General features: G+C 42.8%; 1 protein-coding gene across 1 annotated transcript in view; it reads right to left on the reverse strand.

Moving 5' to 3' along the window:
- Window positions 1–19,684, reverse strand: part of CHTF18 (chromosome transmission fidelity factor 18) — a 927,562-nt gene that overhangs the window by 699,229 nt on the left and 208,649 nt on the right. The window contains exon 7 of the mRNA XM_044088940.1: window positions 13,467–13,679. Coding sequence (XP_043944875.1) covers window positions 13,467–13,679 — 213 coding nt within the window. The remainder of the gene's footprint in view (window positions 1–13,466; window positions 13,680–19,684) is intronic.

The raw sequence follows: 19,684 nt of genomic DNA on the forward strand, positions 1-19,684 counted from the left end.
CATTGCCCAAAAAAAATGCAAGTACAAACTTGTGGTTGCCGATACTTGGGGGAATGATCTAAAGGAAATGCAGAGAGAGATACTGCTGAACATTCCACTCATGTCTCCAAGTAAAGAAAGTCCCTAATGCTGAGCAGCATACTACCCTGCCCAAAATAGATGCCTACATTAAAATACGAAAAAACAAACGGTCTGCAAAAAGTACAGTTGTATACACTTACCATAAATGTAGATCTTCAAGTGTATTCACTGTTGCAGTCATCACATTTGGGTTACCTGCCTGCAGGTAGCCCTCAGCTGGCCTGAATACCAGAGTCTTCGGATTTCTGCATCAGATACTGTCACTTCTTCCATGCCGACAGATTGTCAGGGGTATAAAACATGCAGCAGACGCCAGTACATCAGTTTTTCTTGCCCCAGATGTCAGGTGCCCCCACAATAGGGAGCAATCATATGGTATGGTACACACCCATCAAAAAGCAAATACACATGAAAAAAAAAAATTATAGATATAGATTTTATATATATATATATATATATATATATATATATATATATATATATATATATATATATATACACACACACACACACACACACACACACACACACACACACACACACACACAACAGGAAGGAAAGGTAGAGCACCAAGAGAAGTCAGGGGGCTGGAGGGAGGGTAACCAGGACTGCAACAGTGAATACACTCAAACATTTACATTTATGGTAAGTGTACACAACTGCACTATGTTCTTAGTGTTTCACTGTTGCAGTCATCACATTTGGGTTGATTCCCAAAGCTAAGGAAGGGAGAAGGTAGTTAAAGAGCATTAGGGCCAGCTATTAAGCCCTGCAAGACTGCTGTGGTAAATCCAGCTCTGGATTTAGAAGAGATAGGCATGTGGTAATGCTTGGTGAAGGTATGTACAGAGCTCCAGGTAGCAGCTTCCAGGATGTCCCTGGTAGGGACGCCTCTGAGAAATGCCATAGGAGGTAGATGCAGCCCTGGTGGAATGTAATCTTATCCCCTGTGGAGTAGGTTTTCCATGCTGCTTGTAGCAGAAATGAATGCAATGGGCTATCCATTTGGAAATGGTTTGCTTTGAAATGGCTTTTCCCCTCTGCCCCTGCAGCAAAGCCAACTAGCAGCTGGTCAGATTTTCTGATAGGCTTAGTCCTGTCCAAATAGAATCTAAGTTGTCTGTGCACATCCAGAGAGTGCAGTATCCGTTTCCCTTTGTTCTGTGGATTAGGGAAAAAAGTAGGCAAATTAATGGACTGGTTTAGGGGCCACACTAGACACCACCTTGGGCATAAAGGAAGGATTAGTCCTGAGGGAATCCCTGTCCGCATGGAAGATAATGAGGGGTTCCACTGCCATGAAGGCCTGTAATTCAGACACGCTTCTTGCTGAAGTGATAGCTAGAAGTAAGGCTGTTTTCCAGGAAAGGAATTTCAACTCTGCTGTTGCAGCTGGCTCATGGGGAGAGCGTGAGCTTTTCCAATAAAAAGTTAAGGTCCCAGGCTGGAGTGGGAGCTCTCCTGGGGGGGGTCTTAAATTTTTGGCCCCTCTAAGGAATTGTTTTAGCAAGGGGTGAGAGGGGTGGCTCAGTATTATAATGTGCTGAAATGGCAGAGACATGAATCTTAACTGAAGAGTAGGATAGGCCCTTGTGGAGCACTTCTGTTAAATAATCTAGAATATGAGGTAAGCTGTGAACCGTTGTGCCCATCCCCTGAGCCTGGCTCCAGGAACAGTATCTTTTCCACTTTTCAGCAAAGGATTTTCTGGTACTAGACCTCCTTGCCTCCAGAATGACATCCTGCACCTGCTTACTGATGTTAGAGGAGAGCTCATGTAATTAGCCAGGCTTTAAGGTTCAGGGTTTGAAGCTGAGGGTGCAGAATCTGGCCTGTCTGCTGGGACAGCAGGGAAGGGGTCTGAGGCATGTGCCATGGTTGTAGCAGTGTCAGACTGCGCAAGAGGGGGTACCAGTGCTGGTGTGGCCAGTCTGGTTCAGTCAGTAATGTCCTTGGCTTGTCCGGTTTGATCTTTAGTAGAACCTTCGAGAGGAGAGGCAGAGAGGGAAAGGCATAAACCGAGAGGCTTTCCCAGGTAAAGGATAGGGCATCCACTTTCCAAGCTTGACTGTGGGGAGTTATGGTGCAGCATTTGTTCAACTGGTAGTTCTGAGGGGAGGCAAACAGGTCTACCTCTAGGGTCCACCATTTGTTCCTTAAGAGGTTGAATATTTTGGGTTCTAGTTTCCATTCGTGTGCGTCACTGAGATTTCTGCTTAAGCCGTCTGCCAGTGAATTTAGTTTGCCTGGCAGAAATTGAGCTTGTAGGTGCACTTGGTAGCTCAAGGCTGTGCTCTAGAGCTATGGCTAGTCTGCAGAGAGGGTAGGAGTGGATTCCCCCTGCTTGTTTATGTACCACATAAATGTGGTGTTGTATGTCTTTTCCAGTAATTGTCCTGGAAGAATAAGGTCTTTGAAGGGTGTCAGAGCATTCTGTACAGCTAACATTTCTTTTTGATTGATATGCAGGTGCATCTGTCTCTGGTTCCAGTTGCCCTGAATGCACTGTTCTGCTATGTAAGCCCCCCATGCATAGTCTGATGCATCTGTTGTTAGGGTTTGGGCAGCAGGGGGTAGAGTGAAAGGGACTCCCTTGTTGTGGTAGCAGGCCTCTGCCCACCAAAGGAACTCTGTCCTTAGACAAGGAATGGTAGGAATCATTGTTTCCAGGTCCTGAGAATGTTGACACCATAGACTTTTTAGATACCATTGGAGTTTCCTCATATGCAGTCTTGCATATGGAATTAGCAGAATGCAAGAGGCCATGAACCCCAGAGCTTGCAGTATTTTCCTTGCAGATAAGCTGGGTTTTTGTGGCCAATAGTTTGAAGTAGGTTGTCAAATAAACTTGTTTCTCCAGAGTGAGGAATGCCATCTGGGAAGTTGTGTTCAAGCTTGCTCCCAGGAATACAATCTGTTGGCAGGGTACTAGGTGAGATTGCTAGTTGTTGCTGGTGTACCCCAGTGAGGTTAGAAGTTTCTTTACAAATGCCAGGTGTTGTAATAGCAAGTCCTGGCTTTCTGCCTGAATCAGGCAATCGTCCAAGTATGGGTAAATCTGAATATTTCTTTGCCTGCAAAATGCAATGGCTGGAGCTAGACACTTTGTGAACACCCTGGGTGCAGTAGATAAGCCAAAGGGAACTGCAGAGAACTGAAGGTGCATGGAGCCCACCCTGATAGGTATTGTCTGCAGGATTCTCTTATTGGGATGTGCAGGTAAGCTTCCTTTAAGTCTAGGGCTGCCAGCCAGGCATCCTTGGCGAGCATAGGAAGAAGCTGTTGAAGAGTTAGCATTTTGAATTTTGGAAGCACCAGAAAGGTGTTGAGAATAGAAAGGTCCAGGATAGGATGCCAGAAGTTTTCTTTTCTGGGTACCAGAAAAAGTCTTGAGTAAAAACCTTGTTCCCTTAGTTCTGTTGGGACAGGTTGAATAGCCCTGATACTGAAAAGAGAGAACTTGCTGTTGGGCCTCCGCCCATTGATTTGGGGGGAGGTCTGGCCAACCATTTGGGGTTGGTAGTGTGTGGAAGTGGAATCTGTATCCTCGGGAAACTATGTTCAAAACCCATTTGTCCTCGGTAATGAGTTCCCAGTTTTTTGCATGCAGGGCGAGCTTTCCTCCTAAGGGAGCAAGTAGTTGAGCAGGGCTTGAAAGGATTAACGTTAAGTCATTGTGCCATTTTTCCATAGGGGGCGGCTTACTACTCCCTGCTTTGAAAGTGGGAGCCCCCCACTGCTTAGATCTGTGCGTAGCCTGAGAGTGACATCTTGGTGGTCTGCTGTTCCTGGGTTTGGACTGAGAAGGCCTGGAAGGGACTGGAAAGGACCAGTTCTTTGAAGGCCAATGCCTTCCGAATCTGGGAGGTTGTACTTGTAACAGTTTGTATAGATTTAGCTTTTTCCTCCATCCTTTTGAGGACTTCCTCTGCCTTGCTGCCAAAAAAGCAGTCTTGGTTTAAGTGTGCATCCAGTAATTTAGTTTTAACATGATCTGGCAAGTTTTGTTCCTTAAGCCAAGCATGCCTTCTAAGTACAGACCCAGTGACAGCAGCCCTGCAAGATGCTTCTAAAGCATCAAAACCACATTGCAAAGTATGTTTACCAACTTGTTCTGCGGAATGCATTAAATCTTACAATTCTGTGTGTTCAGCGCAGTCAGGACTCAACATAATTTTCTGTTTAAGTAGTCCCATAATATGTTGCTGATACTTTAACATATGAAACTGACAATTTAAAGCCCTAATGGCCAAAGTAGCAAAAGTGTATACCTTCTTACCCCATCTGACTAAGGCTCTAGAATCTCTATCAGAAGGGGTAGGATTTTTGGCAGCAGTAGCCTTAATGCATTTTGGTCCTTGGGAAATGGTCTCTTGATCCGCAGTAGGATTCTTGAAGAGGAACTTGAGAGAGTCAGGTACTCTGTAGTACAGGTCTGGTTTTCTGGGAGCTATGTCTGGGGTAAGGCTAGATTCCAACACAACATCATCTACAATAGCCAGAACAGGAGGGATAGCGAGAAGCCTGTGTTAAGGCAGGAGTAAGAATTCCCCAAGTCTCTTTTTGGGTTGAGAATAGTCCTGGCTTTCCCAACGGAAACGCTCTCTAAGGGTATGGAAGGTTTCACCAAAAGAAAAATCTTCTGGAGGGGAAGCAAAGTGACTGGAATCCTGTGCATCAGAATCCTCATAAGTAGATAAGGGCAAATACTGGATCAGAAGAATCAGAAAGAAAATTGGTTCTAGGTCTCTTAGAAAGGGAAGGCCGGCTTCCCCTAATTAAGGTAATAAGGTCTTCAGCCATTCTAAGCATTTGTTTTTGAGGCATATGGGCCTGAGCCAGCGGTTTGATCATCGGTTTTCTAGGCGTAGTGCGAGTTTTAGGCGTGAGGAATTTGGTTCTTCTAGTTGGAAATTATGCCGTCGGTTTAATATGGAAGTCTGTAGGCCTGACTACATCCTTAGAAGCTGGTGCCTGCACAGCGGCTCTGGACCCATCCAAGGTAGAGACATCCGCAGGTTCCATAGTCAAAGAAGCATCTCGTGGCATACTGGTCTCCGAATGGGTCTCAGTAGAGGCTTGCGAATCTGCAGTAGTGGGTATCGGGGGCTGTGAAAGCGCCTCACTGAGTACCGGCAGACTGACGACTAGTTTAATGGAAGCGTCAGCGGCAGTTTTGGGCCTATGCGGTCTGTCTCTGTCTTTATCCTTACGTTTTTTCGGACGATCGGTAGTCGGATGGCTTAAAGCCATTTCGGAGTATAGAGACAAAGAACGAAAGTATTTAGCTACAAAAATAGCATGACGACGAATAGTTCAGGCATTGAACAAGGCACAAAACAGACAGCAAGGGACATCGTGGTCTGGGCCTAAACAGGTGACCCAGTAAGAATGAAAATCTCTATGAGGTATTTGCTTTCCACAGGCAAGACAATTGTTAATTTTTTCTGACATCGGTTAGAGCAAGAAAAAAGGATCCCCAATGGGGTACTTATCTTTGTTTTTGAAGACTTTGGGTCTGAAATTCGAAACGAAAATTTCAGGAGTCTGTCAACCGGCACTTGCGAACTGCTTCTGCTTCGGGCACTGCACGGCAATAAAGACTGATGTAATGGAGTCGGCTGCATGTTTTATACCCCTTGACGACCTGAAAGAACCGACAGCATATGCCACAGAAATCCGAAGACTCTGGTATTCAGGCTGGCTGAGGGCTACCTGCAGGCAGATAAAGTACAGTTCTGTAATTACCATAAATGTAGATGTTCGAGTGTTCACACTGCGGCAGTCATTACACTTGGGTTATCCTGCCGTCAGGCAGTCCCGCAGTCGGCCAGAGTTCCAAAGTCTTGGTCCGGCGTCGGTTGCTGTCGCTTCTTCCCTAACGTCAGAGCGCCAGGGGTATATAAGATGCATCAGACACCATTTTCTTCAGTTTTTCTTGCCCCAGATGTCAGGTGCCCCCAAGTAGGTAGGCAATACATATTGCTAATAAAACATACATAAAAAATAACAACAATACCTTCAGTTACAAGCAAATACACCACAAAGGTTATATAGAATAGAAAGGTAGAGATAAGTCCTGCTAGGACAGAGGGGATGGAGGGAGGGTAACCTGGACTGCAGCAGTGTGAACACTCAAACATCTACATTTATGGTAGCTACAAAACTGTACTATGTTCATCGTGTTACACTGCTGCAGTCATTACACTTCGGTAGAATCCCAAAGCATAGGTTGGGTGGCTGGTCTATAAAGAGTTAGGATTGGCTATGAGGCCCTGCAGAACTGCAGTGGCAAAACCTGCTCTGGATTTAGGGTAAAGAGGCAAGTGGTAATGCTTGGTAAAGGTGTGTACTGAACTCCAAGTTGCAGCCTCCAAAATTTCCTTGGTTGGTACCCCTCGTAGAAAGGCTGTTGAATTGGCTGTTGCTCTGGTAGAATGTGGCCTAATGTTCTTAGGGACAGATTTTCCATGTTGTGTGTAGCAGTAGCGAATACAGTGTCCTATCCATTTGGAGATGGTCTGCATTGAGATAGCCTTGCCTTGTCATCCTGCAGCATATGCTACAAACAGTTGCTCAGTTTTCCTGAAAGATTTTGTTTTATCCAGGTAGAAACGTAGCTGCCTGTGTATGTCCAAAGAGTGTAGAAGCTTCTCCCCTTTATTCTGGGGGTTTGGGTAGAAAGTTGGCAAATGGATGGTTTGATAAAGAGCCACACTAGAAACCACCTTTGGCATGAAGGTAGGGTTTGCCCTCAAAGATACCCTGTCCTGATGAAATATTATAAAAGGTTCTACTGCCATTAGTGCCTGTAGCTCTGAGACTCTTCGTGCTGAAGTTACTGCCAGGAGCAGAGCTGTTTTCCATGATAAAAATTTTAGTTTGGCTGTATTGGCTGGCTGAAAAGGTGACAAGGTCAGCTTTTCCAAAACAAAATTGAGGTCCCACATTGGTGTTGGTGCTCTACGGGGCGGTCTTATGTTTTTAGCCCCTCTGAGGTACTGCTTTAGCAAGGGATGCGAGAATAAAGGAGGATCTGTGTTGTAATGAGCTGAAATGGCAGAGGCGTGGATCTTAATTGAACAGAAGGATAGGCCTTTGTCCAGCATCTCAGTTAAGTATTGTACAATCTGAGGAATGTTTGGAACAAGAGGGTCAAAGCTTTGAGCCTGGTTCCAGGCACAGAATCTCTTCCATTTGTCCGAGTAAGATTTCCTGGTGCTAGGCCTCCTGGCCTCCAAAATGACATCCATAACAGCTTTAGAGAGGGGTGTTGCCTGTTTGACTAATGAATCTGCCATGCAGCCAGGTTTAGGGTTTTGAGCTGACCGTGGAGGATCAGATTGTTTTGTTGAGTCAGAAGGTGTGAAGTTTGAGGCAAAATCCATGGTGGGCCTTGAGCGAAGTTCTTTAAGATTGGGTACCAGTGCTGGCGTGGCCAGTCTGGAGCAATCAGGATCATCTATGGTTTTTCTTGTCTGACGTTTAGGAATACATTTGAAAGGAGAGGCAGTGGTGGGAAGGTAAAAACTTTTAGACTTTTCCAGCTGAACGAAACAGCATCCACTTTCCATGCTTTGTGTGGTAATTCCTTGTGCAGAACTTTTGTAGTTGGCAATTCAGTGGGGAGGCAAAAAGATCTATGTCTGGGCACCCCCATTTTTGCGTTACCATGCTGAAGATTTGTGGATTCAATTTCCATTTGTGAGGGTCCATGATGTTTCTGCTGAGATCGTCTGGCAGAGTATTTTTTATTCCTGGCAGGAATTGTGCTTGCAGATGAACTTGATAAGTTAGAGATGTGTTCCACAAGGTCATGGCTTGCCAGGGGGTAAGAATGAGTGCCCCCTTGTTTGTTTATGTACCACATTACTGTGGTGTTGTCTGTCTTTAGTAATTGTCCTGGATGCAGAAGGTCCTTGAAAGCTATTAGGGCATTTTGAACAGCCAACATCTCTATTTGATTGATGTGAAGATGCATTTGGTCTGTGGGCCACTTGCCCTGAATACAGTTTCCAGCCATGTGTGCTCCCCAGGCGTAATCCGAGGCATCTGTTAGAATCTGCCTGGCTGTGGGTAGAGTGAAAGGCTGACCCTTGTTGAGGTGACATGCCTGTGTCCACCATCGAAACTCCTGTTGTAGGTAGGGAATTATTGGTATTACTGTTTCTAAACTGTGAGAGTGTTGAGTCCAAACTTTTTAGGTACCATTGTAATTTCCTCATATTCAGTCTGGCATATGGAATTAGTAGAATGCAGGATGACATGAATCCCAGGGCCTGCAGATTTTTTCTTGCAGGGAGATGGGACTTTTTTGCTAGCAATTGAAAATATTGAGTCAGTTGTCCTTGTTTGTCTGGCGTGAGATAAGCCATCTGGGCCGTTGTGTCCAAGCTGGCGCCCAGGAATATTATCTGTTGTGAGGGCACTAATTTTGACTTCTTTTCGTTTACTGCGTACCCTAGAGAAATTAGCAGCCTTTTTACAAACACCAGATGCTTTAGAAGGATGTCCTTTTTCTCTGCTTGAATGAGACAGTTGTCCAGGTATGGATAAATTTGAATTCCTTTTTGTCTGCAAAATGCAATTACTGGTGCCAGGCACTTTGTAAAGACCATGGGCACAGTAGATAAGCCAAAGGGCAGTGCAAAGAATTGATAGTGCATTGTACCTGCTTTGAATCTGAGGTATCTTCTGCATTCTTGTCTGATAGGGACATGCAGGTATGCCTCTTTGAGGTCCATAGTAACCAGCCAAGCCTCCTTGCCCAGCATGGGAAGGAGCTGCTGCAGTGTCAACATTTTGAACTTCGGAACATCCAGGTAAGTATTTAGAGTTGAAAGGTCCAGTATGGGTCTCCAGGCTTTGTCCTTTCTGGGGACCAGGAAGAGTCGAGTAAAATCCTGGTCTTTGTTCCTTCTGTGGTGCTTTTTGAATGGCTCTCATGTCCATGAGGGCTGAAATTTGTTTTTGAGCCTCTGCCCATTGATTCTGTGGCAGGTTTGGCATTCCCTTTAGCCTTGGTAAGGTGTGAAAGTGGAACCTGTATCATTGAGATTTTTTCTTGGGTGATTGTTTGCCAATTTTGAGAAAAAAGTGCTAGTTTCCCCCCTAAGGGGGCTGACAAAAGTGAAGTGCTTGGCATACGAAGGGGGAAGTCATTGTGACTGTTTCCTGTAAGGTTGAGACTTGTCCTCACCTCCTTTTGGGGTTGAGGTACCCCACTGTAATAGTCTGTAAGAGCCTTGGGGTTGCGATCTGCCTCTTGGGTGTCTTATCTGCCTCTCTGTGGCCTTTCTGACACTGGAAAGGACCAATTCTTTGTAGGCTAATTTCTGCTAAAACAAGGTGGCTGTACCTGTAAGAAATCTTTGACTGTCTGCATAGATTTAGCTTTATCCTCCATTTTCTGTAACACCTCCTCTGCCTTAACACCAAACAAGGTATCATGCTGTAAAGGAGCATCCAATAATTTTGCCTTAACATGGTCAGGTAAACTCTGTTCTTTTAACCAAGCATGTTTACGAATCACAGAACCGGTAACTGCGGCTCTACAAGAAGCCTCTAAAGAATCAAAACCACACTGCAGAGTATGTTTTCCCACCTGTTCAACTGCATGCAATAAATCCTGCATTTCTTTATAATCAGGAGCTTCAGAGGTTGTAAGCATTTTTTGCTTTAACTGAGCCATTAAATATTGTTGGTACTCAAGCATGTGAAACTAGCAATTTAAAGCCCTTACTGCTAAAGTTGCAGAAGTGTAAACCTTCTTCCCCCATCTGTCCAAAGCTCTAGAATCTCTTGTCAGAAGGGACTAGATTTTTTACAATGGAAGCTTTAACCCCTTTGGGACCCTGGGAAATAGTTTCTGGGTCAGCAGAAGGGTTTTTATAAAGAAATTTGTGAGAGTCAGGGACTCTATAATACCTATCTGGCTTAGCTGGAGCAGGGGGCAAAGAATCAGGAGATAAGCAGGATTCAGAGAACACATCATCCACAATATCTAACAGGCGGAATAGCAAGGGGCCTGTGCTGAGGCAATAAAAGGAAGTCCCTGAGCCTTTTCTTGGATTCAGAATAATCCTGACTTTCCCAATGGAAATGTTCCCTCATGGTATGTAAAGTTTCCCCAAAAGAGTAATCCTCAGGAGGAGAGGCTGAAGGGATAGATTCTTCAGCATCAGAATCCTCATAGGGGGGTAGAGAGTATCCCTGGTCTGAAGAGGAATCAGAGAAAATGGAAACCTGATCAGAGGAATCGGTCTGTATCCTGCCTAGGCCTTTTCTCTGGAGGGGGATGGGAGCCCCTGATTAGAGTAATGAGGTCTTCGGCCATTTTGAGCATCTGTTTCTTAGGCATGGAGGACTGTCCTGGAGAATGCTGTACTTGTTTCTTTGTCTTTAATGGTGTTTTTGCCTTGGCTGTTGCTTTAATGGTAAGTTGTGAAGGTCCGAAACACCCTCAGAAGCCGATGCCTGCTCAGCGGCTCCAGACCCATCTGAGGGATTAGTTTCCGTAGGCCCAATACCTTGAGTTTCCAGAGGCCTAGTTGTCTCCACATGGGAGTCAGAGGTGGCCTGTGGCTCTGAGGTAGCGGGTGTCAGGGGCTGCAAAAGCGCCTCACTGAGAACAGACGAACGGCCTAGAAGAGGTGTAATCGGTTTTGGACCTTGGATGCTTGTCTTTATCCTTGTCTTTGCGTTTTTTATGAATTGCGGTTGTTGGTTGTTCCGACGGCATTATATAATTGAACCTTTGGCCGAAGTAGTGCAAAGCAAAATCAAAACGTCGTTTTATAGTGCGTTTCTTAAATCTAGCACAAAACCTGCAACTAGTGACATCATGATCAGGGCCTAGGCATGGAATACAGTAAGAGTGGAAGCCCTTATGAGGTATTTGCTTCCCACAAGAAATACAATTATTAAACTTTTTCTGACATCGGTCTGAGGCAAGAAAAAAGTTTCCCCAACGGGGTACTTAGCTTTATTGAAGACTTCGGATCTAAAATTCGACTTCGAAAATCTCAGGAGTCGGCCGACCGGCACTTGCGAACTGCTTTTGCTTCAGGCACCGCGCGGCAAGAAAGACTGAAGAAAATGGCTTCGGATGCATCTTATATACCCCTGGCGCTCTGACGTCAGGGAAGAAGCGACAGCAACCGACGCAGGACCAAGACTTTGGAACTCTGGCCGACTGTGGAACCGCCTGATGGCAGGATAACCCAAGTGTAATGACTGCAGCAGTGTAACACGATGAACATCCCAAATGTGATGACTGCAACAGTGAAACACGAAGATCAGAGAAATGCAAATATTTCTTTTATAGAGGCTGGACAGGAATATGAAAGTAAGCATTCTTCAGATCCAAGGAATCTGGTGTTTGATGGGCCTGAAGTAGCCAAAGTGTATACCTTTTTACTAAGTAGCCGAAGTGTATACCTTTTTACCAATCCTCTCCATGACTCTACTGTCCTTATCTGAAGGTAGGAGTTTGGAGGAAGGCAACATCATAGAAAACTTACCAGTAGATACAAAAAAATCACTGCAAAATTAGAAGAGCACTTGTACAAGAACTTACAGGCATCCGGCATCTTAAAGAACCTATCAGGTTACTTAGAAGCTGGAGGCTGAGAATCTGGTGTCAGGGAAGCAGCAGAAATATCAAGCAGAGCAGCCAACACAGGAAGGACAGCTGAAGATTTATGACAGTTTATTTTTAACAACTCAAAATACGTTTTCCTGGATGTCTGATACTTGGGAACAATCCTGTTTGAAGTGCACCATAATACGCAGGCCTGTGGCACCAAATGAAAGCTCCTCCAAAGGAGAATCAGGACCGACAGATTCCTCCTACTCAGACCCATATTCTAAATGTGAAGGCAACTGACAGGAATAGGCTAAGGAGTCAGCCTCAGAGTCAGAATCCTCGTCCAAAGACTCTAGGTTCCTAGCCTTCTTAGGGGTAAAGGAACAAGGAGGTGCTGGAACTGAAGCCCCCTGAGGAGGCTTCAATGCCATTAAGACACTGAACAAGCCTTGAGTGAAGTCCTACCATTTTGTTTGTGGACCATGGGATTAGAACCACATGCTTAGTTTTCTGCTTTTTCCTTCACAGGGTCGTCTGCTCTGACAAAACACAGAGGTGCCCAGGTGCGATTAAGGTACTCAGCATGTCTTCTTGAACAGGGATCTGTGGAATCCCTTTAGGCCCTGGGAAACAATGAGCCATAGTTTCCCCTCAACATCTACAGCAGATGTTTGCAACATCTCCAAGGACGTGCCAAAAGCAGGTTTTGTACCAGACTCCAAGAAAGTCGTGGCAGAAGAAACAGATGGCCTTACCAGACTGTCCTTCGGATTTTCCCATCTCAACAGAGATGTCCGGTGGAGGTTGGACAGCAGCACACTCAGGCCTACATTTCTTGGCCTTCTTGAGTGGCAGCTGTACCTCAGGACAAGCGGATTCTGCCATGGTACCTTGGGCCAAAAGCTTGAGATATTGGTTCTCAAGGTAAATAGAAAGTGAAAAAAGTCGGCTACTGAAAACTTTAGGAACATAAGGCTGACAGATGGAATGCCAAGTGTGGTCATGGGACAAACCTAAGCAAAATAGGCACCTATCGTAGCAGTCCTTTATGGGCAATCTGCCTCCCACACTCACATTTCCCTTTCTAGGATGACATGCAACATACTGAACGATATATGAAAAAGAAAAAAGAATCTCAATGGGGTACTTATCTGAAAGATGTAGGCTAGTATAACTAGCAAAATGAAGGCTGTTCAGACAAACGTTCAACAACAGCATTCTGATTGGTGACAATGAAGTTCTGAGTTGGGAGCATACGTATTGCATCTTTATATCCCGCGCTTTTTCTGGGAAGTATACGTCTGACATGGTCTCTAGGTAATTAAGGTTTTGGTATACTGGCCAGACGTTGGGCTATCCTTGGCAGGAGATCCTAGAGGTGATGAATACTGCAACACTGATATAGAAGGACATCAATGAGACATCCAAAGACTACTCGATTTTGTTACCCTTGATCAACTATTCCTCTGTCAATCAGGAGTTCTAAATCTAGACCAAGTCTTTACTCATGCAGTTGCAGCACAGTCATTAGTAAGATGCAGGAAAGGCAACAAAAGAGAATGACACCTGCAACACTCACCCACACTTGATGAACCAAAAGTCTTTGTTAGCATCTTAAGTAATTCTGCAGATGCAAACTTTACCCACTCAAAAATCAACAAAACTTTGCATTAATAAAACTGCACTGCAGACCCCAACTGCAAAAATCCTTAGAAGCAAATGAAACATTACCAGGACCTTCATCAGTACACTGTAGGTTTCAGCTATTATGAAAATCTTTGCAGAAGAACTTACTCACCTTATGCTTGGGTCTGTTATGTTGATCTAACTCAGCATCCAGTATTTCCTCAGTTATCTGTTCTTTGCTTTTCCACTTATTTTGTTGCTCCTTCTGCTGTTTGAAGGATGGTCGGGTTTCTTGTTTTACTTTATTTTTCTTAACATTTTTCTCTCTTCCAAAAACTACCACATCCCACAGCTTCAACCATTTCAGCAGACACCGATTTGTATACTATAAAATGGCAGTAAGATACATTTTTATATTCCAAAGAGTTTATACTAAGATACTGAAACATAGTAAAGTTAAAGACCAAAAGCTGAAACTCATGTAAACCTAATCAAACTAAAAAAAGACTGTATTTGTTCAGGAATCTTAAGAAAGAAAAACATTTAGAACAGAAGATTCTAAACGCACAGCATTTTTAACTTTACAGAACAGAAGGCTGTGTCTTTCGTTACATAGCATTTTCACATACATCCATAATATTTGCCTTTTTTAGAACTTAATCAAGCTGCCATTCTTTAACTGTTATTATCCCTACCTACCCTTAAAGTTCATTAAACATTTCTCCATTTCAGGGAGATACTGGCTCCTGTAGCAGAAAGTTTTCATGAAATGAGTCGACAATGTAAATATGAACGCAATCCATCTATTAGACACCAAAATAGACTAAGGGCTTACTGCCCTGCAAATGAATTAATTTATCTTGACCATTTTTAGCCACACACCAGAGCAAAGACCATATTACAATAATGTAATAATTTAAGACAATACTGGAAAATTGCCTACCTTGTAAGACAGCAAAATGCAGCAATTTAGTACACTAATATACCTGGCAGCATAGGACAGCACAGGCAAAACAAAAACAAAGTGTACATCACTACCAAAGATTCAGAGAAACAAATAAGGCAAATGTTTCAGATATCCTGACCAATACATTTCCAGCTCTAACTAGATAGTTCTACAGCAAGCTTCATACCACTGCTACATTTCTGTAGCAAACTTCCTTAACCATTTTACAAGGTACTCATCATTAATTTTTCCAGACATGCTTCTTAATGAATACATCTTCCCACGTTATCATACTTTATATCATGTATTTCTTCTAACACATTAATGAATATATATTACTATGACAACTGATGGGTTATGGATTCTTTAAATGGCACCTCAGTTTGTTTACAAGTACATTTTACTAATACCTATACAAACAATCGCCAAATTACTCACTCACTGTACTTGTAAATTTTGTACCATTTTTTTCTGTTTGGCAAGTATTTACTTCCTGTATGTTGCCTTAACCAATGTCTGGGTCATACCTCAAAAGGGTCACTTAACCAGTGGACTTGCCAGGTTAACAAAATAAAATAAAATAAAAATAAGTAGTGAATAAAAAAGCAGCCATTCTCAACAAATGAGTGTATGCAGTCAGATACTCCTACAAAATTGTATTGTGTACTAAAATGAGAGGTTTCACATATGATTTTGACAAAAATGCTCCACTGCCCCCACATCCAGAGCCAAGTCTACTGGTCCTCCTTTACCTTAAACTATCACAGAATTCCTATGAGGTCCAAGCTGGATCTTAAGGGCATCCTGGGGGGGTACTGTCCTCCATCTGCTGTTTCCCCCCATTCTTTAAAGGCTATCCTCCAATTATTCCACCCTACGTTGGTTATGTGGTTTGTGTCACGAGTGCAAGTGTGCAATGGGAGTGTGCGACATTTCTTCCCCCATTCTAAGGGAGCTCAGACAAGGATATCCCTGAACACCTCAGACTATGCCTTCCTCTCTACAATCAGCAGCCTCTGCCAGAGGCATCAAGGGAAATGTCCATGTAACTATTGCCCACCCTAGGACAGGCACTCCCCCATCCCTCCTCCCTCTGTCATATGCTGGAAACACTATTCAAACCAGAATTGCTTGGGCTGTAGTCAGGGCTCTATCCATCTACTCCACCAGAATGTTAAATAACTCCTGAATTCTGAGGGAGTGGGAATCCCCTACATTCCAGTCAGCTACGTTGATAGCCTTGTATACATTTGGAATGAACATGTGATGGGAGCATGTTGAAGTCCAGCAGCAATGATTCTGCACTCAAGACTGAGTAGAAAATCTGTCAAGTGTTGTGTACAGGCATGGCAGATCTAAGCAGTACCTAGTGTTGGCATCAGATTATATTCCCTAAGGATGCAAATCTATGCAGACAAGTCAAGTTTGCACCAGTTTTTACACACTTGTTTGGTATCTAAGGTCTTGAACTATGGAAAGATAAGGGGAACATCTGACCTTGGGTTGGAGAAAGAGGCGACTCTAGAAACGGTTACACAGGATCAGACCACCGTGCTCAGACAATGACCATGGGCTGGCTGGAAGTGGCTTTGCAACTGAACTCTCTCCCCCGAAACTAGGTGCCAAAGGTGTGCCTCCCTGGTCTCCTTGAAGTTTGCCAATGGAGAAGATGGGAGAGGGCACGCCCTAGATGAAGCAGCAACTGAGGAGACAAGGAGGCTGTTTTGAAACATACCCCTCTCTAGGAAGGCTGGCCAATGGCATCCTTCTGTATATCACTTCTTTTGGGAGTGCACATGCAGCAGTCTGATGCTAAGAATAGGACCCCTGCCTTTGTTCACCACATGAGAAAATGTCAGCTACCACCATCTTAGTAAATTTAAGTAAGCCAATAGTTTCTAAAAATAATTAATGTGAGTATCCAGGATGAATTTGTTGCCATTATGGCATTATGTTGTGCCATGGCATGCTCCCCTCCCCGGCAACACAGGCATTGCCAATGAAAGTCTTAAATCGTTAACTGGCAGCCACATGGATGATCGGAAGATCTTGGTTCGTCAGCTACTAGAGATTGTGCTGTATAACAATGTGTTTTTGTTCAGAGGTCAGCACTACTTACAGCAGTGGGGGGTAGCCATGGGCACCCCCTGCGCCAATACTTATGCTAACCTAGTGGTCCTACAATGGGAGAAACGTTTTTGTTTCCACATGAAATATATAGGTATGTTCGACTGTATAGGCGTTTCGTGGACGATATCCTCATAGTTTGGGGAGGGACTAGAGAGGAGTTTGGGAACTTTTTACGATATTTGGAAACAACAACTTCCTTCCTCAGGTTTACCAGTGAGGTTTCATCCGAAGAGGCCCACTTTTTGGATGTGACATTAAGATTACATAGTGATGGTCATATTGGATCGACTCTATACAGGAAGTCTGTGTGGAAGAATAGTCTACTTCCTTTTGATAGCATGCACCCGAGGACTGTATTCCCTGGCATAGTTAAGAGCCAGTTCCTCAGGGTGCAGAGATTGTGTGGGGAGGGACAACCCCTTCTGGAAGAAGCAGACATAATGGAGACTCTATTTTTAGACAGGGGGTATAACCGTGCCATGGTTAATAGTATCAGACGGGATACCCTTGGTAGTTTAGGCATTGAGACTAATATGGAAAGTTCTGTAGATAAACAGTTATTTAGTTTTAGAAATTGTCATGCTGAAAGCAAGTTCTCTGGATCTACAGAGATAGTCAAATATGTCACTAAATACACTAGTAACATCAATGCCATTAAAACTGTCATATCCAATAACTGGAATATACTTATGATAGACAATAGTACCAAGAAGTTAGTAGGTACTAGACCTGGTTTTCTTTTTAAAAACTGTGAGAATTTGAAAATGATCCTATGTAATGACCATCCTGTTGCGTTACCATCTGCAAGTCTCATGCCATTACCTTGTGGCACTTTTCCTTGTCACCATTGTAAACGATGTTCCTATATAGTGAATACACAGCAGTTTTCGAACCCTCTTACCCAGTTTAAATTTGTTCCTAATTTTCATGCTACATGTAACACCAAGAACTTGATCTATCTTGCAACCTGCAACTGTTGTCAGGCGTTCTATGTGGGCCTGACTACCAGGAGGTTGCAAGATAGGATATATAATCATTTATATGATATTCGGAAGTCTAAAGAAACTAATGCCTTAGCTAAACATGTAATGGAATTTCCTTTGCATGGTTTTTCTTTTAGAGTGCTACAAATACTGGGACAGAGACAACGGGGTGGAGACTTAGCTAATGAACTTGCTCTGATTGAATTGAAATGGATTTTACAGCTTGGTTCACATTTACCACCAGGGCTGAATAATTATGTGTCCATAAGACCAGTGCTTGAACGGAGTAATATTTAATGATGATGTGATGTTTTTAAGTTTTAAGTTTTATTTTTAACTTATAGTGTCTGCTTTAGGTTTTGGTCCTATATTGACAGGCTTTGTTCCCCAGATGCATTTAGAGTTTTCCATATTTTTTGCCTTGTCTATGCTTGCATTTGCACTGCAGTTGTATGTAGGGTTGTATTATATTTTATACACATGCATCCTATATGTTTAGATGTGTGTACTTTTATATACATAGATATGAAGTCTGAAACATATATTTCTGTATGCACGCATATTTATACTTTTTTCCTTTACTGGCATGGTCTTTTGTCAGATGATCAGGAGGCTTATATATTTCCATAATGGATCTTATATATTTCATTTTACATTCCATGAGTTACACGTACATGGACGATCCTCATAGCATGATGATAGTATAGTTTATGATAAATGTCTATGTTTATTTTGTTGCATATATTATATACTTTATACATCACATTACATATTTATATATACTTTTTACATTCATATATATTTATTATCACTATTTTCATTATTTCTGATTAGTTCTACAGTTATATAGTTTTATATTTGTATTTGTTTCCATCCATATAGGTGTCATTTATACTACTATATGTAGGTATTATTTACCGGTTGACTGTAGATGTTTGACTTAGGTCTATTTATATATATATTTATTTAGTATCATAATTTTGGGTTCTAATGGATCCAGAAAACTTTTGGACCTTAATGAAATCAGGGATGTATATTTCGTCCTTCTCATGTACATATCCATATGTTTCATACAGTTTGTGTATTTTTATTTTCATTTCTCATTTTTACTTTTAGTATTTGTTTACTGTTTGGTTAATGAATTTGTTCGTATCCACATGCACCATACGTTTAATAGAGTAACAACGAGGTTGCAGTTAGAATGTGTATTTAACTACTAACTTGGTCAATTAATTTGTTTGCACTTATACATAAATTTACATCTAAGAGAACAGCAGTGATGCTGCGTATAGAATGTGTATCTGGTTACGAACTCTTTCTTGATATGTTAATTGATTAATTATTCAGTTAATTTTCCCGCCTTGTTGTGTATGGAGAGTATAAAATGGGGATGTTATTTGTGTTGTTTAATTGTCTGATGAAGCGTGGGACTTCCTACGCGAAAGCGCTTACTCTGCATCTTGTCAGTTGGAATAAAGATTTTGCGTTTCACCATACTTTGCTGAACGCATTCATTTGGTCTTGATCGTGGTTTGGTACTCCTTTTCTCATTCATGCTAAGCCAATAGTTTCTAAAAATAATTAATGTGAGTATCCAGGATGAATTTGTTGCCATTATGGCATTATGTTGTGCCATGGCATGCTCCCCTCCCCGGCAACACAGGCATTGCCAATGAAAGTCTTAAATCGTTAACTGGCAGCCACATGGATGCTTAGCAACTTTAGACTCAAGCAGAGAGTATGGGAACTTTTTAGCTGCTTTGATGCATACAATACTGCATGTTCAGCACTTCTCCATTATACAAACAATGGGAAAAGCAGCTTTGTAAACTTGAAACTACAATAAGCAAACTGTAAAGCAGAGAGCACCTATGTCAAGTGTCAAACATTTAGCTATTAACTCACTTGCAAGTAGCTCTCAGTTACAAGAATCTAGATCTGCAACCTGCACTATGAAATGCAGGCTGGGCAGCACTGGTGTAGCATAACCCACACACATTTCTACCCAAGGTCCTAAGCAGTGACATGGATGTGCATGTGAATACCACACAAATGGAACTAGGCCTCCAGTGTACTGTCACTGTCAGTCACTACAAGATGACCACAGAAACTATTTCAAAAATCAGAATAAGGTACAAAGATTACCATATCCACCTCACATAACAGCGATTTGGATTTGTTTCTACATACAGCTCATCTGTGTGACAAAAGGGGGAAGAATTCCAGTACTCCCAACTGTCATCACCAGGACCTCCCACAGTCGATGACTTCAATAAGCAGCTAAGAGTTTAGAAATGGCCAAGGAATAAGAAAACTTATAAGCTCAAAACC

The sequence above is a fragment of the Protopterus annectens genome, chromosome 12.part0, assembly GCF_019279795.1.
Source record: "Protopterus annectens isolate FY-2018-M chromosome 12.part0, PAN1.0, whole genome shotgun sequence".
Lineage (NCBI taxonomy): Eukaryota > Metazoa > Chordata > Ceratodontiformes > Protopteridae > Protopterus > Protopterus annectens.